The sequence below is a fragment of the Astatotilapia calliptera genome, chromosome 9 (assembly GCF_964374335.1).
Source record: "Astatotilapia calliptera chromosome 9, fAstCal68.1, whole genome shotgun sequence".
In the NCBI taxonomy this organism is placed as follows: Eukaryota; Metazoa; Chordata; class Actinopteri; order Cichliformes; family Cichlidae; genus Astatotilapia; species Astatotilapia calliptera.
Window position 1 is genome coordinate 15,099,561 of NC_137430.1, and position 23,198 is coordinate 15,122,758.

General features: G+C 43.3%; 1 protein-coding gene across 1 annotated transcript in view; it reads left to right on the forward strand.

Moving 5' to 3' along the window:
* Window positions 1–23,198, forward strand: part of zfhx4 (zinc finger homeobox 4) — a 79,396-nt gene that overhangs the window by 33,105 nt on the left and 23,093 nt on the right. Inside the window, exon 6 of the mRNA XM_026179368.2 lies at window positions 9,008–9,242. Coding sequence (XP_026035153.1) covers window positions 9,008–9,242 — 235 coding nt within the window. The remainder of the gene's footprint in view (window positions 1–9,007; window positions 9,243–23,198) is intronic.

Genomic DNA, 23,198 nt, shown 5'->3' on the forward strand with positions numbered 1-23,198 from the left:
TTTTAACCATTAGGTGCTCAGTGAATAGATAAGTAGTGGGAGATATTCGATTATACGGTGAAAGAGGGAGACGGGGATGAAAAGAGGGAGAGAAAGAAGGAGGGAGAAGGATTTAGGGATGTTGCCGGAGAGCTGCAGAAAGGGGAGCTGACCTGTCCTGCTGTCTATCCGTCTCTACCACTGGCCTTCCATCTTTGCGGCAGCACAATACCGCTGACCTCCTGTGAGTTCAAGCAGCTTAGTTTCTGCGAGGTAATCCCTAATGCTTTGAAATAGACCTGATAGAAAGCCCACTTACTTGTTCAGGATTAATGTGGTTTGTGTGTGTGTATTGGGGGGTGCGTGGGGTGTGGAGGTGGGAGGGTAGTTTCCAGCACATTTAGTTAAATTAACCGATTCGAATCATGATATTCACTTCTGACTGCGAGCAGCGCCTGTAAAAGCATGTCACACTTTATCGACAGACAGGTGGGAGACTTGGATCCTTGTGCCTCACCTGTCACACATTATTACGCCGCTCTTCTCTGTTGTTTGTGTCTGGATTCGCTGTGCTGGTTGCCAGAGTGCTGTTATTTCCTTTCAGTAGCTGCCCGTCGTTTACAGAAGCCATTTTGTATCGTGAGTGCAGCAGAGGACGGTATCGTTTTTCAATTGTTTTCTGAAGATACAAGTCAGACTTTTTTGTTTCTTCCCTTTTCCGCTGCCCTTTTCTCCTCTTTTCCTCATTCTGGCAGGAGTTTAGGATAGGACTAGGGGCAGGAGCAGAGGGAGGGGGGACAAAGGCAAACATTTGAGTAATCTTCAAAGAGCCCATTGGTATGTTGAGTGGACGCTGGTATGCGGACTGCGGCTGAGGCTTTTTCAGGGGAAAACAATATCCTTCCTTTAGATGGCTGGGGCCTGGGCAAACACTACTAGCTAGGCAACTCTGCCCAGTGCTGCCACCGCTATCAGCTTACCCTCACGCCGCCCCTTGTCTCTTGCAAAAATTGGTAGTCTTCTTCATTGCTGGAACAGAAGCAAAAGAAGAACCCAGCTTGGCAAATGCAGGGCTCAATGACTGAGTTTGTGTGACATATCTCCAAATTGTTTAACTGGGAGAGTTTTGATGTCGACTGCTAAAGAAATGGTCGCACTCTGTATAAAAATAGTAGCGGCGGATCAAGTGAGCCACGTTGTAGGTCACCTGCAAGGCACCTGATTTCCTGTGGCAATATGCAAAACATGTCTGCTGAAGAGGTACATTCATTGTGCTGTTCCTGGCAGACAGACCAGCCTAACATACACACACCTGGACGCAGCCTTTCTGCACAACAAGCCACATTTTCATATTGTTTCCAAGGAATAAGACCTGACACTGTTTTGTTTTTTTTAAATTGGAATGTGTAATGTAAGCATACAAAGGACAATTGTATGCTTCTTTGTTATGAAGTTGATTATTCATTATATATACCACTATGTAGAATCTATAGTTGTAGATGGGCACAGTGATATGTCTATCAAAAAAGCATTAAAAGGCAGATCTATTTGATAAATACGACCATTAGAAGAAAGAAGCAGGCAGTCTGCCATTTTGTGACAGTTTCAAAATGAACTCCCTTTTGTCCAGTAATCACTAGCCATTTTCTCACGAGGATCCACCCCAGGGATAATTTCTCCCATTTCTCTGTCATTAGCAGGGCCTGGTATTAGGCTTGTGTTTTGTTCCCTGTACCTTTTGTTTTGTGCTAAGTGAAACCATGCGACAGGATAGGGGCTAACTGGAAAACAATACTCCCCTTCACAGGCTCAGGAATGTGTAATTAGTGATTTGAACCCAGCTACACTCGTCTAGATTCTTCCCTATCATTCTCTCTCTCGCTCTCTTTCCATCTCTTGTTCTTTTGTTCTCCTTGTCACAGATTTTCTTCACCCCGTGTATCATCAAATCTTTCGCTTAGTGTTGTTCACTGTATGCTTCTGTCATTCCTTTTGTCACACTTTCTCTTGGAGACATTTTTTTTGTAGCAAGTCCCCACTACCAGCAGAGCAAAGCAAAACAAACTTGGCAAAAAGTCACTGATCCTTTTAGCACCAAAATTATTTTACCTTCTCTTCCTTTTCAGTTTCAGTTAAACAGAACAACAACCGTGTAGCGCAAACTTCTTTGATGATACAGGTAAATGAGCTAAAGTCCCAGATTTGGAACCCTTTTACTCGTGTTTTTCGTAGACCCTGTCAATTAGAACTTGCTTTGATTCCTCAAAAGCATCTTGGTGTGTTGGGAAAATGGAAAAAGATTAGCCCTACCCGAAAGTCTTAGCACACTGGCAGTATAAAATATAACAGGCTAACAAGCATGCTAGCACTTCAGTGATCTTCTTCTCAGCATTTCACGATCTGTCTCCTACTCTGAGTCGGTGGAAAAGATAAAATCAGTGGCACAATGGTTTAGGGAAATAGGGAGGTCTGGTCAGTCTCACCTGGTGGTGATGGAGACAAGTGGGGGGCTTTTAGACCCTAATGGGCTAAGGTCAGGATAGCTAATAGGCAGTAAGTGGCTGAGCCATGCTGTCTAAATCTAATGCTAATGTAAATACTGATCCATTTTCATGGGGGATGGAGGTGAGCTGGCTTTCAAGACACCCAACACACATACACTTGAGCTTAAGTGAGTAAGGAAGATCTGCTCTGGTGTCTTTGTCTTTTGTAATCTGCAATTTTTGAAACTACACGTTAATTTCCTTGCTGTCCACTGATCAGGACAAGAAGAAGTTAATTGTGTTATAATTTAGCAATGTTGTGTTTTAGGAGGGAGACTAGAGGTCAGGTAGGTGTGAACTTCAGATTGATCTTTATGTCAGTTACACACTTCACTTATAAACTTCTATCCATCCATCCGCTTATCCTTTTCAGGGTCGCGGGGGGGCGCTGGAGCCTATCCCAGCTGTCATAGGGCGAGAGGCAGGGTACACACTAGACAGGTCGCCAGTCTGTCGCAGGGCTAACACACAAGGACAGACAACCATTCACACTCACATTTACTCGCACATTCACACCTAGTGGCAATTTGGATTATCCAATTAACCTATCCCCACAAGCTGCATGTCTTTGGACGGTGGGAGGAAGCCGGAGTACCCGGAGGGAACCCACGCAAACACGGGGAGAACATGCAAACTCCACACAGAAAGACCCCAGCCTGATGGTGGAATTGAACTCAGGACCTTCTTGCTGTGAGGCAACAGTGCTAACCACCGTGCCACCGTGCACTTACTAACTTCTATCGCTATTTGTCTGCAAATAGTAAAGAAGGAAGAAATTAAGTGAAGAAAGAAAGAACAAGTAAGGAGCAACAGAGAAAGGGAGAGAAAGAGACAGGGAGACAGCACAGAAGTGGAGAAAATGTCGTATGAAAGACTCATTGTGATAATTCATTTATTTGTCTTGGCAGTGATTATGAGATGAATGCTTATTATTATTGGGTGACCTAAGCTAAGCTCATCCACAGGCCCCTGCACCTCATGGATCGGCCCCAGAGCTGTGATCACATGTGATTGCCAGCAGCCAGAGAAACAGGAGAGCCAATTTAGCTCTTGGAAATATTTTCTTTTGCATTTATCAAAATGAGAGCCTGGGCAGGAGGCAAAGGAAAGATGACCATCAGGAAATAAAAGAAGGTCGAGTCGGTTGGATTCAGGTGTGCTGGGAGTGCCTTGTGTTGAATCTTTAGATTACACACTGTGGCTTTGTAGGAGAGGGTAACTGCAGACGCACACTGAGTGTGTGTGTAAATTGGTGCATGTGCACTCAGCACTTTTTTTTGCACTTCTATATGCATATTAATTTATTGTGTCTGTGCAGCACTGACGCTGACAATCTACCACCGCCTCTGTTTTCTTTATCTGTGGAAGGAAGGTGGCACATACCTGGGCTCTCCGCAAGTCTTTTGAGCAGTGCAGTCTGCCAGTGAATCCATTGGCAGCAATCTTGCGTTACATCTATGTCTTGGGGGCTGAGTGTCGGTTAGCAGTAACATGTGTTAGGGAGCTGGTAGCACTGATGGAATTCTACACTTGGCAGCCTTCCAGGCAGTACTGGTATGTGTTTAAAATACTTTCAAGGAACAATACATGCTTTTGTTGTTTGCTGGGCCAAGTGGGGCTGTTTTTGTCTCTGATGGCCCTCAGGGGCCCAGGGGATAGCACTGGAGGCTGGTGACGTTCTTAAAAAAAAAGGGGGGGGGGTAAAGGTACAACCAACAAAACTCCCTGCTCCCCCCCAAAAAAGAGGAGATACAGATGAAAAGATATAAAGAGGTTTTTATTTTCACAATGTGCGGGGTGTACATTTGCATGCATGTGCACACTCTCAGAGGAATCAAAAACAAAACTGAATGTATGCACTTCTTTACATACGCACGCACACACATGCACACAGCACCGGTTATTAAGGCATAACCGCTGTGGCGGAGACCTCTCACTTTCAGCATGTATTCATTAGCTGCCTGTTTCTACACTTAATGACAGGAAAGAGTCCTGTTTGTACCGAATACTCTAATTTGTCATTTGCTTTATGGAGGAAAAATGCAACCCCGCTGCCTGGTTCTACTTTTGAATTTATTTTCCACGTTACCAGAGAACGCATCACAATCACAGGCAAAGACAAAAAAACACAAAAAACAACACGAAAAAACGCCCGACTGAAATTATAGACAGACGCAAAAAATACTTATGAGATAATATCAAAAAAAATGTGGAGTTAAAATTACTAATGCATAAAAAAACGCACGCACACATTCGCACAGTCATAGAGCAAAAAAGAAACGGTGGATTGAAATTATACCCACACGCGCTCTTTCACGTACTCGTACATGCACAGGGAGATAAAAGAAGTTGTGAGGAGATGTCTTTTGGCTTGGCTTATTAAGAATTCAGTTAATGAGGCAGCTTTGTCACCCCAGATAGAACAAATGGATACGAGACAGCAGCGCCGCTATCCTTCCCCGCAAACCCAGGCAGCGAGCCGAGGGGAAGATGTGTGTGTTCTCGTGTTTACTTGTGTGTGAGAAAGGTGTTTTGTAAACATCTCATTCTGCATAATGAATGCAGTCCTCTGTCGTCCTCAGTCACACACACACAGCAGCAGCAGCAAACTGCTACACCAGGGAGCTTCCTTTACCTGTCAGACTGACTCTCCTCCCCTCTCCCAAAAACAAGTCCCAGGGTGTTTTTGCATCTGTGTGTGTGTGTGTGTGTAAGTCACTGACAGCATTGACTGTCTTGTGTTTCTGACAGCCGAATGGGAAGTCCTGAGTATTGTAATTTACATTGTGATGTGTGTGTGTGTGTCAGACAAGCACTCCTTGTGTTTTAATGTGTCGGCTAATGTCTGAGTGAGCACCCTGGTCGCTTTCGGTCTTCACTCGCTCAAACCTGGTAACATTCACATATATATCTACATATTGCAACACAACAGTAACATGCACATATTTAAATGTTACCTCACACGCATTTCTATTTTCAGTTTGCCACAATGATATATTTTTGCAATTCCCTGACCAGAAGAGGGATCTCTCTGTCTCTCGCTTTCTGTCTGAGCCCTTTTTGGGTCCACGGTAACGATCACTTGCTGCAACACCAGAGAAAAAAATACTGAGAGAGCCACTCTTGCTCTCATATGTGAGCTTTACTATAAATGTAACTACATGTCAGGCAGTAGTGACGTGGACGTTTGCAGTAAATTTGCGGTAAATTAAAGAAATTTTTAAAGGAATTTCTGGTCACTACGCAAGTTAGGACGTAGATTTCCCGCAGAAGTCTAAATCAAGCTTGAGTGGAGAGTACTAAATGTTCCCTCACCGCTAGTCACACTATTAGAATTGATACTGACAATTGACAATAACATATTGATAAAGCCAGCAATGTGGCATATTCGATGACTGAAAGGGGTTTTATGTGTGTGCATGTACCCCCTTTGCCATCTAGAGATGTCTCTGCCCTGTTTAGATCCACCCAGGGAGTGCTGTGTAGCTGATTTTGATTGGCCCACAGGGAGTGTTGGCTTATTTGGTTGTTTGCCAAACACTAATCCCCAACAATTAACCACCAGGCAGGCTGGAGAGGTGCCATATTGACAAGGATGGCTCTTTTTGCCATTCTGCGCAAAGACGCTCGATATGATACGAATGTGCGTATACACACATACAGATCAGCAGCAGCATAAATTACATGCACATTGCAAGTAGACACACAGGGGCACAAACCCAGGAGCAGGAACAGTGTGTTTGTGTGTTTGAATATGCATTACACAGCCCACGCCTGGCAGGAGTCAAAGTGCTCCTTTAAAAGTTCATAAATCATGGATGTTCTGGCCTGTGATCACCAGACCGCCTGCATTTCAGGCCTGCGGAGTGCCAGAGAGCGACAGACAGCCCTCTAGTTTAGGTCTTAAACAAACCCTCTGGAATGTGCTGATGGGGGAAGAATTAATATTAGGTCTAAACCTATCTGGCATCCCAATTCAACCCTAAAGTATATCATTCAGCTTCTCTCAGCTGAAGCCTCACATCCTAAAAACATTACGATGTAACTTACAGCAGTAAAGGATGTGTGGTGTTTGAGGCCACAAGCGCTACAATTCTCCTACTGCCATTAGGAACCAGTTTAAGCCATCAAGTATTTTCTGAAACTCTGCCTCTCTTGATAAGACTCTTAACTGTTATGGCCATGTGTGCTCACACACTTTCCAATTCTAGCATGGTCTTCATATGGGGCTGTTCTTAACGTACTTCTCGAGGTTGTCACAAGAGGAAAGAAAGGCTTTGTTTGATTACCAGTTTTCTATTCAGCTCTAAGAGCCCCGCTTTCAGCTTCATTCAACTGTAGCTGGGCCCCATTCCTATCAGAATGACGTTAAAATAAAAGTGTGTTTAAATGTCCAGATACGGTTAAGCTCAGAAAGAACCAGTTCCAAGCTAATCCTGTTTTGATATTGTGGTTGTCCTAATTGATCAGAGGATGAATGACAGTCAGAATGTGTGCAACTACACGGGCTTTTACATATGCTGTATAGCATATGGCATTGCTTTGAGAGGTCGTTTTCAACAGAAGGTACTTTGAGCACCTCCTGTTTAATGCCAGTGTTTATAAAGAAACGCTGAAAAGTTCATATTGAAAGAAAAGCCATGACGTCACACTTTCTTGTTTATGCATGTGATATATGCGTGCTTGCTTCCGTAGCAAAAGTGTGTTTCCACAGTGAGGCTCGACAGCCCAGTTTTCCTGCGAGGTAGGGAGGGGAAGAAAGAAAAGAAGCAAAGAGAAAGAGAGAGAGAGAGAGAGAAAAGAGCGAGGGAGGCCTCCTTTCACAGAGAAACAAAGATAGCTGTAATTAATGGCCCTGAGCTCTGGACTAGGGGAGCTTTCTTCTGACAACTCCGAGTTAATTAAAACTTAAGACTTCTGAAAGGGCCTCTGACTGCGAGGGGACGTCCCACCGTCTCGTGAGAAAAACCTCGCAAGATTTCCTACAAAAGAAAGAAAGAGGGAGAGACAGAGAGAAAAGATGTGTTAGTGGCTGTAGCTATGTTGCTAATCCCTGTTTGTCAAAGGAGGAGGGGGGGTGGTTAGAACTCATACACCTGCGACCCACTCCTCCCACCACACACACACACACACACACACACACACACACACACACACACACACACACACACATTCATTTTTCCAGTCTCTCTCTCTTCCTGCTCCATATAGCTTGATGCAACTATACTCTGGAGGAAATATTACCTGGCTAACTTTTCATTTGCTTCCAGAATGAAACGTCTTCCTATAGGAAGAGGTGAGAGACTCAGTAGGGCTAGCACATGCACACTTGTCATTATCTGCATTAATTCATGCACAGAACCCTGCACCTCTTTCTCACATGGCTGTATGAATAAATCTTAACAAAGTATAAACTAACCTTTGCGAGCCACCCCTGTGTCTCTGCCATGCTATCTTTTCCCCTCTCTCTCTCTCTTTGTTGCTCTCTTTCTCTCCCTCTCTCTCTCTCTTCTCCCCTTCACAGAGGATCAGATAATAAAAGCTTGGCCTGGTCTTTTGTTTTTGTGCATTGTTCATTAGCCCGGCAGCAACAACAGAAGCACACTTGATATGCTTGGCTTGACTGGGTGTATGGGAGTAGGGCAAGGTGGGATGGGGGCTGTGCGTGCATGCCTGTGTGTGTGTGTGTGTGTGTGTGTACATGTGTGTGGGTGTTTGTGCACCTACATGCACCAAGGGCAGGGCAAGAGGTAGGGGGTAGCTTTGCATGGCTGCAATGCCATTAAAGAGGCAAGTGGAAATTAGGGGCTTGCAACTGACAGCACACATTGAATGAGAAACCCCTGCAGCTGCTAACAATATGGAGAGCTGGACAATGTGCATGTTAAAGACAAAAACGGTGTTTTGAACTCAACACCTTGTCTGACTTTTTGTGGGGGGGGGGGGGGCTTCTGTCTTTGCATTACTTAGACAATATCCAGTTAATTGGAAATGTTAGTCTTTAAACTAAGCTCAGCTGCTTAGAAGTTATATCTATTTCTGTTTGGTAGTTTCATGTTTGTCTGTCCCTTTTATATCTTGCCTTTATGCCTATACCTTTTTTAAATATGTACTTCTTGAAGATCTTTACTTGTGCAGTAGACTTATATAAAAGAGCCATTAGTCAGGAATCTTGCTCTCTAGTATTTTTCTTTCAGAAATATCTATAATACCACTGTAGCCAATAATGGGTCTGACTGAAATGCTGACTATTGACTTTTTTTTGTGGCTTTTTTAGAACCAGGCAAGTGGGATTTCTGGGTGTTTGAATTTTTGGAATTCAACTGGAAGGATAATAGAAGGAAGGATTTTCTGGCCAAGTTTAAAATGTTACAAAGATATCTGGAAAAAAAAACAATGAAGTTGCTCCTGCTTTGAAATTTTTGAACTGTCCCTAAAAGGTGAATGCATCTAACCTTCAGACTCTCTACTTGTCTGTTCCACAGCATTTGCAGAAGCTGGACAGTTCGTATAGCCCGGAGTCATGTGTCTACTACTGCACGCTGTGCGACTACTCCACCAAGGCCCGCCTCAACCTGGTGCAGCACGCCCGCTCAGCTCGCCACCAGCAGAACGAAGGACTGAGGAAACTCCAGCTGCACCAGCAAGGCCTGGGAGGAGATGAGGATGGGCTGAGCCTTCATGAGCTGTTCCATGTCAAGGAGTGCCCCAGCAGCCAAGGTCTGTGCTTTTTCAACCTAGTTTGTTTGCTTTAACTGTGATACTTAAGAATATTTGTTAGTTTTAAGGCTATTTCAGTTAATACTTTGGGGATTAACTTTTTGTCACATCTTTTATTTTTTTCTGGTGGAGTGCACACATGGCCTGACTTTAACATTTTCTATTGGCTTCCACTTTTATTTTTATTTTTGTTGTTCTTCTTTTTTTAGATTTTAAAACCTTGATATTAGCTGAAGTGGTCAGTTTTCTTTGTTTGAAGTCAGATTCCTCAATCTTTACTCCTTAGACTCTTCCTATCTCTTCCCTCCCTTGCATCACTCTCTCTTTCTTCTGTCAAATCTCTCTCACTCCGTACTTCATTCCCTCCTTCCTTTGGCCTTCATATCCAGATTACGTCTCTCGATACAGGCCCGTCCATTCCTCCTAATCTCTCCAAAATGAGCATACTGTTCCTATTAGGCTGCTGCTCTTATATCTGAAACATGCACACACACACACATAGACATACACACACACAGTGTCCCGTGCACAGGGACATCCCAAGCAGGCAAGTCAGCTTATGAAATTTCACCTTGGGAGGATCTCATAGTGAAAGGCCTGTACACACATACGTTACTCACACACATGTATGCTATGGCTGCACAGTCTCTCCCTGGAGTGAGCTTTCATTTCCTTTCTCATGACCAAAGCAATTTGGCTTTCATTTAAGAGTCTCCGTCCTGCCAGCAGCTAATAAGTGTAACAGAACTGTAAAACATTCAGAGAGACAAAAAAAAGAAAGAAAGAAAGAAAAAAAAAAGATTAATCGTTTTTCTTTGAGTGGGGGGTTGGATGGTGGGTAAGGGGTTGCAGGGTGTAAGGGGAGGGGGCTGCGTTGTAATTTAAACCAGAAGACAGAGAGTCAGGGTCCATTATTTAGTCATCCCTATGTTAATGCTGCCGGGAGAAAATGAGCGCTTAACTTGTTTTTGCTTTGCTTGACCTGCAGGAGCGGGTGGAGTGGGGTGTGGTGGTAGTGCAGGGGGGAATGGGGAAAGTAAGGGGGGGGAACACATTTTGAAGAGCATTCCAGCATAGCATTAGCCCATACATCTGTCTGTGTGTGTGTGTTTAGGTGTGTGTGTGTGTCAGCTCATGTATATTCCACCATGAATCTGCGCTCCCCAAAGTGTCCTGTTTATACTGTACATATACTCCCAAAACAGATGGGGGCCCAGCGCTTAGAAACATATGTGAGTCCTAGCGCACACACACACACACACACACACACACACACACACACACACACACACACACACATTAACAGGAGACGAGCTCCCTGTCCTGGAGTGGAGACTGCTGCTGGTGAATGTTTGGTTTTAATTACACATGGATCAAAGTTTCGGTGAGATTTGGGGTGCAGCAGAAAAGCATGCTTAGATAAATCATTACCTTACATTTTAACATAGCCACCAACCCCCCCCCCCCCCCCCCTTCTTTCTCATCTCCTCTTTTTTGCCCCCCTCCCTCCTCTCTTTCTTTCTCTCCTTCTTTGTCCTGCTTATTCCTCCAGCTCCTGTCCATTTTTTTCTCCAGGCCTTTTACCGTTTTTTTTTTCTTCTTTTTTGTCCTCCTCCCCTTCCCTTTTTAAATCTCAAACCAATGCGCCCAAGCAGGTTTTAAACCTGTCAAAAGCAATATTTGGCCGCTGCACCAAATTTCCAATGTTCCACTCTTAAAACGCACTAAATTTGTTGCTTGGACCCTCATTTTATACCTTGGCTTTGAGATGGCACATGGTGAATTTCCATGAGGAAGATAGCGTAAAACCTTAAGCGGACGCTGGCACCGTCCAAAATGCTAAGCCACTTTTCTGGATGCCCTTCTTTTGCCCACTCTATATAACTTTCTTCTGAACAACGGTATTCTTTCACATGGTACGTGGTAAATGTTTCAAAGGCTACTTCCTTGTAGCCCATAAGTATTTGGCAGGTGTACGCAGTGAGCAAAGTTACAACCATGTCAAGTAGAGATCAAACACTGAGAGTCAGTGGAATAAATTGGGCTTGTGTTCTTGTTCTGTAGTTTGCTAATAAAATCCGTGTTGTTGTATTTGTTGTTTATTTTTAGGATTTTTTTTGTTTAACCGATTACAAAATAGTTCCTGTTAGCATCACACGCTAGCCCGCCTTACGAGAGAGGCGATTGCTCCCGCAGTGATATATGATGCGAATGGGTTTTTTTTTCAGCAATGGAAAATGCTTTATAGTAGGTAACATTTTCATCCAACGTTCAGTTTAAGGACCCTCTGTTTGTGTATTCGTGTGCTGTTAGTTTTCTGGGCTACAACTCCTGACTCGAGCACTTTCTGTTCATTAGAGACTGGTATGAAAAAGATTAATTTAAGTGCTGACCGGTATCTTTCTCTTAAAGCCTGGGAGTTGGCACCAAGCCACATAATTATAGGCTCATTTGGGAATAAGAGTTCTAATGCTTGGGACTTTATGTACATGTGAATGGCTTTCATTAAACAATTTTGATGCTGATTTTATGGCCTAATTAAGGATACGGTACTGGAGAGACACACCGCAAGAATATAGGTGTTTTGAACAAAGACAGGAGTGTACATGCAGTACTTGTGAGCTTGTAAATGCATAGGTTTGCCGATGTATGTGTGCATTTGTGTGTCTTTGCGTTTTTCTGAGAACTTGTCGGTCTCTGTTGTCCTCTTGAGTGTTTAATTCTCGTAACCTGGGCCCAGCCAACTCACGCCTTTACCTTTGGTAAATACCGTTGTGAAGCGAGTGAACTCTGTGCTCGCTTGCCCGCTTGCACCCTTGCATGTGCAGCAGTTAGCACTCCCGGCCTAAACAGCAGGAACTTTTCACCGCAACCTCTCAACTGCGTCCTTCAGAGACAAAAAGCCCACTGTGTCCACATTTCTGAGATAAACCGTCCCTCTCTGTGTGCAATTAGAAATGATCAAGAAAATTGAGTTTATAAAAAATGCCAGTTTGCATCAGAAGAGCGGGCATAAATGAATTGCCTCTCAACACGGAGGACTTAGAGGCCATTTTGCTTTGAGGGTCGTCCAAAAGTTATTAGAAAAATTAGATATTTTTTGTACTTCTCTGCGCTCTGTAATGAAGTTACGTCCTGAATGGAGCTGTTTAGTAAAACAGCTAAAAAAGAAAAATATGACAGATTGCGAGTCATGGGTATTCCATCATCGGTTTGATAATTTGAACAATTTGTTTAGCTGGACTTTTTGAGAAATTAACAACCTCTGAAGCTTAGTTGTTACAGCGATTTTTTTCCCTTTTTTGCCAGCTCTGAATCTCTCGACCATTTGAGCATTTGTTTAACTACAAAGAGCATTTTCAGGAGGCGTGTGTGTGTGCGTGCGTGCAAGCATGGGTGTGTTTTTCTATGTGTTTCCTCGCCCATTAGCCCTGTGCTCCATCATGTGTAAAGCTCCTCATAAGCCAGACCAAGCAGAAACATGAGGCCTTTTCTGCATACTTCACTTTCTGTCTTTTTTTTTTTTTTCTCCTTTCCTTGTTCCCTCTGTCCCTCTCAAAAAGGAAAGGGAGATGGGATCTTATGGAGGTAATTATGTCTGAGAATCAAGCCTGTCATCCATCCCTCCAACACCAACCCCACCACCCGCACATCTCCATCACTCCGTAAACCCCCTCCTCTCTCCCGACCCCAACCACCGTCACCCGACATGCATTAAAGAGGGAGGGAGAAGACCCTCTTTGTCTGAATCCCTGTTTTAAACAAAAGATCTCTTCTGACTTAGACCAGCAACACTTTTATCATGTGCGTGTGGGTGCACGTGCGAGTGTGTCCAGAGCCCTTTGTTTTCTCTGAGTGATAAGGCTCTAGGACATTTTTGGTCCTAGTTAAATTAGTGTAGCAGTGCTAACCATTTACATAGCAGCTGTAGGCTAAAACCTGAGCCTAATGGACTCTTATTATCCACATATATATGTGGCTGAGTGTGGATATAGATGCGTGTTTGTGTGCGTGTTTCCAGCAGGAGGAGGTGGTGGAAGCACGGCCAGTGGGAAAGTGTGCCATCCTGCCTGTTTCCGAACGCACAGACATTCCTTGTTGTAAAATGCACGCCGTCGAATTGTGTCTGAGCTAAGTCGAGGAACCAAAAAGCACAGAGAAGAAAAAAGAAATCATCCCATTTTCAATGTGGGAAAGAGCATCCCAAAGAGCATTTCGATGTGATGACATTGAAGAAACTTTTGAGGTATTAGGTTTTACCTCCTCCCTCAGTTTCACTTATTCATCTTATGCCTCGTTTTTTTTTTTCTTTTTTTCCTTCGGGTGGTGGGGATGGTTTCGCCATTCCAGTGGTTGTCTTTTTTCGGAAAGGTCTCTCCTCAGACAGAAGTCTATTTTCAGGGTTTGTCTCAGTAATTTGTGGCCATTACATAAACATTCATGGATGGCCAGAGGACTGAGAGAAAGGATGCAACACACACCCAGATCTAGCAAAACCACTAGAGTTAGCATAGCGGTCGCCATTTTCTCTTTTAAGTTGTAGAATGGAGAGGGTGAAACCAGATAACTAGCTCATGAAAGGACACTTCAGCCCTTTATTAGGAACAGCTTTAAGCATTCATCTATTAGATATGTACATTTAGAACTGCTCTGGATAGTTTAAGCCGACCAGTTATAATGCATATCGATTTGCTCACATCCAGATGATTAAATGCAGTCATTTATTTTTGACCTTTTCTTCTTCATTTACCGTGACACAGGAAGTTACTTACATACTGTAAAAGGTAAAGTCCACAGATTTCAGTCAGATGGGATTCATTCCTCGCATAATAAAAACCTGGAATGTTATTTTATGTGTCCAACACGAATACAAATACAGGGGGGGACTATTCTGATGAGAGCGATGTGATTTTGCCCAAGAGGATTTTTGTAAAGCATGTAGCTTTTTATTGCCGTGCAATTAGTTGGAGACAATACTCTGCATTTTAAATCATTTGTCAAATCAAAATAAGACACATTCATATATGTATATTATTATATTTTCGGCAAGTAGCAATTTACCCCAAATTTCCCAAAACCATATTCTCTATGGCTGAGGGAGTAAAAGATGTGGTCATTTTTTGAATAATTCCATCCAAGCAAATTATAATTACTTTGTGGTCTCTGTGTGTGTGCACACAAAAAAAAAATGGGCAGGAGCCCGACTTGTGCCTCAGAAAAAAAAGTGCCTCGTTCACCATAAACTATTTTTGCAATGGTGTGTTGGGGCGGTATGGGCTCAGCCGATTGTTTTTCTTTGAGTTGAGCAGCTCTTTGGTGTAGGGGTATTACCCCGTCTAAATTGTTCCCTCATGTTTTCCGCCAAGGTTCTGTGCCCAACACACTGACAGTTATAATTTGCAGAAATTGCGCTGATTATCTGAATTAGCATACCTGACCAATGCCACATTAGTCTTATTTACAATACAAAGCCGTGGGGCTCTGAGGACGCATACTAAATATGACTTAACCCTTTGAAGAGGGGACTGGCGTCACAGGGCCAGAACGTCTTTCACGTCAATGATATCACAAAGAGCTTAAGGCCCCCCACTCCATATGGACCTGAAAGCCTCTGGAAGACTCCTGGAAAGGGAAGTGGTGAATGCAAAGTCCAAGGACCATATTGAAATCACAGGTTTACTGCAAGTTTTCCCCTTACTCTCAGGTTCTTTTGACCTTTGTCTTCCCATATTTTTTTTTCACCACTTAGCTGTTCTCCCCATCTTGTTTTTCTTTTCCTTTTCCACCCCCCACCCGCACCCACCCTCTTCACCTCTGTTCTTCTTTATTTTCTTCTCCCTCACGTCTATTCTTTTCCCTCCCCAATCCCTTCATACACCCCCTGTCCATTGACTCTTAACCACAGATGGACAAAACAATGGCCCATGTCACACAGCATTAAGACAAACAATCCAGTGATGGGAGGAGGGTTGTGTGGAGCCGGAGCCACGGTAACCAGGCAATACGCTCACTGGTCCAAGCAGCCACTAATCTCAGACAGCGATGATACAATTCACAAATGGACACTGAAGGCAGCCTGTACGCACACACGCTCACAGCCACATGCAAAAAAAATAGGAACATTAAGAAATATAGTTACTGGGCAGCATTTCTGCAAAAAGTTTTCTTTTCTTGTGTCCGTCTACACTCTCCACTCAGTTTCTCTTCCCTCATCCATCAATGGGAGGTATAGAATTGATAGCAGGTATTGATTACCAATTGGCTAAGGCTAATCTGCTCTAACCGGAGGAAGCTTTGCACTTACAGCGGCTGTCAGTGGCTTGTCGTGTGTGTTTCTATTCGACTGTGCAGCATTACAGTAGCAGTAACAGTATTTTTTTGTCTCAACTGCTTACCTACAGCATACTAATGGTCCAAAAGCAAGGCGTTACATTTAAAAGAAAAGAAACAAATAAATAAAATAACAATGGGGCTAATCTGGACATTACTTTGATTTTTTTCAGAAAAAGGGAAACGTATGTTCTGTCTGCCCAAAGAAGCTCCGAGAGACATGCCAAGTTTCACCTCCCTACCTATGTGAATAAGACCCATCTCCCTCTTGCTTCTTTTCTTCATCTCCCTAATAGGAAATTTGAGCACACTGTGTGAGATTAAAGCAGAGAATCAATGCCTTGTGAGCAATCATTTCCAGACAAATCTCTTTCATCTTTTTTTTCTCTCACCCCCCCCCCCCCCCCTTCTTTCTCTCTCCCGTTCGTTTCCTCTCCCACCTCCTAATGCTAACAGGGGGTCCTGTGTCATGACATCCCTTTTGCTTTTATCATGTCCTAATAACATTCTGAAAATAGAGAGAGAAAGAGGAATGTGACAGAGAAAAGAGGGTGCTGGGGAAAAAAAAAGAACAAGAAATGGATAGACTGATAAAAATCCATTGAATGAGCATGGTTCTTGATTTGTGCTTTGATGTGGATGTCTTTGTGCAAATTAGACAAATATGCCCGCTGCTTTAGTCATCTCGAGGCTCTTCAAGAGATGCCATCTCCTCTTGCCATCCTTTTCTTTTATAAAGGATCGAAAGAAGGAGGGAAGGAGTGAGTGACAAGTTCATTTAAGGGCAAAAAAAATATACATTTCACAAAATGCAAGTGATTGAAGAGAGACAAGAGGAGGCTGAAGAGAAGTTTTTCTCTACTGTGTAAAATTATAGTATATAAGAAGTAGCCTGTACAAGGCAGTTGAATAAAACTGAAAATCTAAAAAGCTATAGACATAAAAAAATGCTTTTGTTTCTGCTTGGTTAGATGCAAAAGGTGTTTCACCTTGGTGCATAAGTCTAATGGGCAGGGATACACACATATACACACACACACCTTGGCCAGACCTTTGTTTCAAAAGCAGGTTAATGGGGAGTGAGGAAGAGGAGCGTTGCAATTTTCTGCTCTTTAGGCGCCAGAGAATTCTCTCCAGTGTAAGAGAGACCAGACTCTCAGCGTAATAGGCATTTTACACCCTCATCACCCCTTGCACAGACACACACACAAACATGGGCACACGTTCCCCAGAAATGCGTGGGAGTGTAATAGGCATTCTATGGTGTGTATTGCCCATCCCTAGAGAGCCAGTAAGTGTTAGACATGCATAGAGTCGGCAATGAGACAATCAGCATGCTGAAATTGAAACCTTGTCTGGAGTCACACAGGAGGGGAGGACGATGTGCGAGAGGAGAGGAGAGGAGAGGAGAGGAGGAGAGGATTAACTATATAGACTGGAGGACCAGGGATAGGAGCACAGATGGCGGCAGGGCGAGGAGATCCAGAATAAGAAGAGAGGAGAGACAGAGGGAGAGGAAATAGGAACTGATGTTTGTTTAATTGCCTCATAAGTGATGACACAGATAATTATGTCGAAAAAGGGATGCTCCTCTTAGGCAGGGCCAATGAGCAGCTGTATCTGTTGTGCGTGTGTGTTTCATGCTGTCTCTCCCTATAGCCCCATCAACTGTTGTCCCCTCAAGCCACATCAAGTATAGGACACCATTAAAGCAGTCCGGTTTACGTCATATCAAATCATTCAGCTTAATTAACAGACAAGCACACACTCAAAACACACAGACACACACTCATCATTTGGAATCATTTTAATTACTCTGCAACATCATGATTATTAATATCTCTGCTTCGTATACCTGGGGATATGAAGGCGAGTGTGTTCACCTATATTTCCTGCGCTGCGCTTCCATGTGTGCAAGTGATGCTCCCTTGACTTCATATCTAATTGTCTTTTTTAATGACAATATTCCACTGTGTGCGGGCTGTATGTAATGAGTCAGGGTGTGTCAAAGTGCAGGCCTGAGCTGTCTGCTCGAGTTAAGCTCTTCCCGTCTACTGAAGAAGCCTCCAGCGTACGCACTCGCGCGCACACACACACACACACTCAAAAAGACCAGTATCAATGTGGGAGTTCCTGTATCTGACACGAGATTAAGAGGGCCAAGCGGAGGAACGTCGAAGAACTGCCCTGTTGCATTTGCAAGAAGGAAAAAGGACCGTCCTGTCACACGCGCGCGCACACTCAACACACACCAGCACGAGCATCCTGTGCTGTAAGTGAGCAGTAGCCTGCCTTGCATTATTCACAGTGGCCGAGTGATCGAAGCCTGGTTCAATAACACTAAAGCGGCGCATGCTGGAGAGATTTGTCTTACAAAACCTTGACACACACACAGGCGCACATATGCTCTCACACACATTGATTTTTGGTGGTGGGAATCTCCTAGGCTTTGGACGAAAGACAGGGACGAGAGAGGGGGCTTCCCCCGTCAAAGCAAACCCCCCCCCATACACACACACACACACACGCATCGTTGTACTTATTCTGGACTTTACACCCGGATACGGTGCATAGGCAAACACTGTAAGTGCATGTTTAATTCTCACAAAATGAGATCTGATGGATGGCGATATCATGCACGCGAAAACGAAAGAAAAAGCTGAAGATAGGCGGCGAAGGATCTGCTTCTTAGATCTGATGGGGTTTCATTTACTGCAAGATGAGCTGATGGTAAAAAAAAATGTAAAAAGCAAAGGAAAAAAAAAGTCTAACTGATCATATTTCTGTTTTTTGCTGACTCCCCTCTTTTGCATTTTACCATCAGGGGGCTTTTTGCAAGCCAGGCAGAAAAAAAAAATCATGCATTGCCTGATATGTCATATCATTCTGCTGTAGTGCGTGTGTGTGTGTGTGTGTGTGTGTTTTTGCACAGGAGTGTTCAATTTGAAAGCCTTCACTTGATTTGAATGGAAATTTTTCTTATACATCAGCCACTTCATTCAGTTTCTTATTTTCTTCTGAGCGGCACAAGCAGCGCCCTCCGGCGTTTTTGACATATTAACATGTATTGACAAGCCAGCGCTCGCATGCCTGTAAACACACAGCACAAACACACGCGTATACACACACACCTCTGTCCCCCGAAGACCTGTGATCAACCATACCCAATCCCTTGTAATCATTTGGAGCACCCACACACACACACACACATACACGCGTACACACATGCACATGTATTTTCAGCTTCAATCCAGAGTAATGGTTTGGGGCAGGGGCTGAAGCAGTGGGCTTCTTTCCCTTAGCCCCAGTGTCTTAAGCTGCCATTGATTAAATGTTAACTGATATACTCGGCCCTGGCAATCTTGTTAGAGCTGGAGCAGGCAGGCAGCTAGACAGACAGTTTAGGACCTGCACCCTCCTGATCAATAGCACAGATAAAGATTTCATCCATCAATGAGCTCCCAAAACAAAAGGTACCTGATACCTGATTAGGCCCGCGGGGACACACGCACGCACACACACAGATATGAGCATAAACACACTTTTACATGGCCACATGGGCTTCAGGCACATGAAGCGATCACACACACACACACACGCGCGCGTTTGGATCAGGTAAATACTTAATTTAAAAATCTGTATATAAGCTTAAATAAGCGCACACTTCTCACACACACATTCTTTTCACTCACTTATTTTGTCCAGAATAATACCTCTAACAACCCCATCTGAAGTCAATCAGTTCCACACCTAATGGTGTAATTACGACAGATACACACTCACGCTGAAGCGCACACTCCCCTGACACACACACACACACACATATACACAGTCAAGTTTGCAGATAAGACAGTCCTGACTTTTCCCGGATGAAGGTTAATTATGCTGTGTAAGTTCACTTAGGTGTGGGGTTGCGTTTATCCAAAGAGGTGTATATATGTGTCTATATATGCACGTGTGTATGTGTGTGCACGGCTATTTAGATTGCACGTGCATGCCAAAGGCACCACAAAATGGAAGAATCAATGTCTGGGCGACCACTACTGTTAACGTGTATCAATAATGTTCCCCCATCTTCTTTCTCAGCTATTGTCACAAGGCAATTTGAAAGTCCAAGCCTTTGCCGCAATTAAGACTTAATTATAAATCAATAAAAGAAGTCATTTGAATATTGATTTTTCCTTTTTCTTCATATTGTTAATATATTCCACACCCTGTCTGTGATTTTTTTCCCTTCTGTTTTTGTTACAATTTTAAGGGGAATCAATATTTCCCTTTACAGTCATTCGAGAAGTGTTTTGGCGTAATTGGAGCCAAAAACACAACAGGATGTCTTGATGGGGTTTGATACCCAGAGGTGGTCAGGGGGTGAAAATGTCACAGACCCTTAAATTGTGATGGATTCCCCCCCCCCCCCAAAAAAAAAAGAAAGAAAAAGAAAAGAAGAGCTAATGATACTTTATAGCACTCAAACAGTGATCTCATTTTGGGAGATTTTGGGTGACATTTGTTGTCACGATGCCAAAAACGCATTTCCATAATTTTCACGGCTGACATTTTCTTTGATATGACACTGTATCAGAGCACACTCCAGAAATGATATCAATGCACCCCAGTAACCTGCATTTCATTTGATTAAATGATATCTTTGCTGTTTTATTTTCCTGCTCAGCCATTTTGAAGGGCTGTGAGATTTTCAAGTGGCGTGTCAGGGGCCGGGAGTCTAATGCATGGAAACATGGTGCTTTCTGTTTTCTGACGGCTAGCAGAGATAAGGTAGAGATATGGCTCTAGTACTGGCTCAAATCTAAAACAGATCCTGCTTGGGGGGAGGGGGGTGGTGGTTGGGGGAGTTTAGAAAGTGAAGGAGGGGAGGGAGGAGGAGGAAGGGAGGGGTGGAAGTAGTAAGAAAAGGGAATATTATCAATCCTCTAAGTGTCTGGCGGTGTCTCTCTTTCTTTCCCTCTTTCTCTCGCTCTTTTTCTCCCCACTCTCCTTCAGTAATCTGATTTATTCGAAGCATATGTGTGCTGCTCTGTCTTTGTCTGCTTCTATTAGGGCCAGTGGGGGCCCATATGACATTGTTTAGCCAGTAATGAAATGGACATTTTTTGCATGTTTTTGAGAAAGTCAGAGGAAAGCCAACACTCCTTATTTGTAACTGTCTGCGAATACCATCTCCAGGGCAGTACAATACCATCTCCAGGCCCAGGTCTATGCATGTGTGTGTGTGTGTTGCGTGTGAACATGTGTGACTATGTGTTACAGGTTCCATGTAGTCATTTTGGAGATGAATCTGAGCAACCTAATGAATATTTTGGCTTGAAGATATTTTTTTCCCTTCTTCTGTTGCTTCTTATGAGTTCTGCCATCCTCTCTGACCTTAACACATTAGAGGCCCTGATGATGAACACATTTTTTGTTCTGCGCATGCCTCTATGACAAAAGACGTGTCACATATAAAAACGGTTAAGCGCTAATGGAAGCTACATGGTGCTCGACTGAAGTCCGCATCGGCAACAAATACAGTTACCGAAAACCATTTGAAATTAATGAAGTGACTGGAAACACGGTTAGGTTTTTTTTTGTCATCTTTATATGTGTAAAATACACATTTTTAAACATTTCGTTTATCTGTCCTTTCTGTCTACTCAAATCTTCCCTTTGTTTTTCATCCAGGATTACAGTCTTGTTTTTTGGTGGCTCTGAAAGCAGATGGTTTTATGCAGCTAAAAACGGGACAGTAGCCCAATAGGATAAAGATCTGTTTAAGCATTATCCATTTGGCCACTGCCCGTCACAGGCCTATTTTAAGCATAGACACACACACACACGCAGCCATTCTCTTAAACCATGGCAGCCATTTTATTAGATTCCCTGTTTTCAGGCCTCGTATTAGTTCTCGGAAAATAAATAAACCTTGAATACATGACAAGGACCGGTCTGGTCAGTTGAAAACTATATCTATCCTGCTCGTATCTTTGTTTACCAGTGTACTGATGGATGGAGAGATAACGGGTAAATGGTGGCGCACAGGAACAGATGGGATAGGTATATGGACGGATAGCTGTGTGAAAAGATAGAAAAATAGATGGACAGATAGATAAATGGATGGATAGCTAGACAGATGAATGAGACAGGGAGATCTTGTTGGGCTGATAGAGTTGAGCAGGTATGCCGAGAAACAGCTGCTTTCTTCATTAGGTTCATCTATCGATCTCGGACCCTTGTTTTGTGCGTGTGTGTGTGTGTGTTTGAGGGAGAGGAGAAAGACAGCAGGCTCTGTAGATAAGTGCTGGTAATAGAACAGAATGAATTCTTATCACAGAGATGGGAAGGCCATTAACCCTCAGCTCCTAGTTCTCTCTCTCTTGCTCTCTCTTTTTCTCCCTCCCACCGTCCTCCGGTCTGGACCTGACAGGTTCATGTTGGCAGGTGTGTGTGATATTTCCACTATGTGTGTGAGACTCTCCAAGTGCGTGCATGTGTGCGCATCTCAGCTGCCGCTGCGCAGACTGCCCTATCGGCCAGATGTTTATAATCATGGGCTAGATAAATATTGGCCCGAGGAATCATAAAAGACCGGGAAGAAACAGAGAATAGAGAAAGAGACGGGAGGAGATGAAACAGAGGAGAGGAATCTTCTTTTCAAATTATTCTTAAATCCCTCAGTAAGCATGCCGTGCCGCCTCCTCAGTTCACCTACTCAGCCTAAGGTGATTCAAAAAGCCGAAATGCAATATGGCTGTTGTGTAAGATGCAGGTGTGTGTGTGTGCACGTGTGGAGGTGTACAGTAGGTGTGTTAGCCTATTGTATAAGGCCAGGTGTTGGGGCAACTTTTTTTTTATCCACCAGTGAAACTTTTGAAGTCATATTTTTGTCCTGTGAAAACCCTTTTTGTATTTGCCATTAAAGAATCATTAACACCACCCTCCACACACACACACACACACACACACACACACACACACACACACACACACACACACACACACACACACACACACACACAGACACACACAAACCCATCCACCCAGTGCCCACAGCACTGAAAATGAAACCCTTCTTAACACGAAACAACAGTTTCTGTCTGCGCAGCAAGCAAGACATGCAAGCCTTTAATCTTGGCTATGTTTATTCATATGATTTTTTTTTCTCCCCCCTCTTTTTTTTTCCAAAAGGGTAATAGGTGTTTTGTTAGTCGCCTGCAAGACAGCAGAGCGAGCAATTTGAGCGAAAGAAAATACAATGAAGAGTCTCAGGAAGTCGTAATTGACAACAACAAAGCAAATTTGGAGCTGCTGATACAAGCATTTTTTACACAAAAAGTCATTTTTTTCAGCTTATTCTGTCAGTTCAACTTATTGACATTCACACCAGGAGCGAATTAAATGTGACAATCCTATTGTCTGGCTTTCAGAGTCGACCTGAAACTATATATATATATATATATATATATATATATATATATATATATATATATATATATATATATATATATTCATCCAGGATTACAGTCTTGTTTTATGGTGGCTCTGAAAGCAGATGGTTTTATGCATTATTTTCGATATATATATATATATAATATAAAAATATAAATATAAAAATCTTTTTTTTCTTGCTGG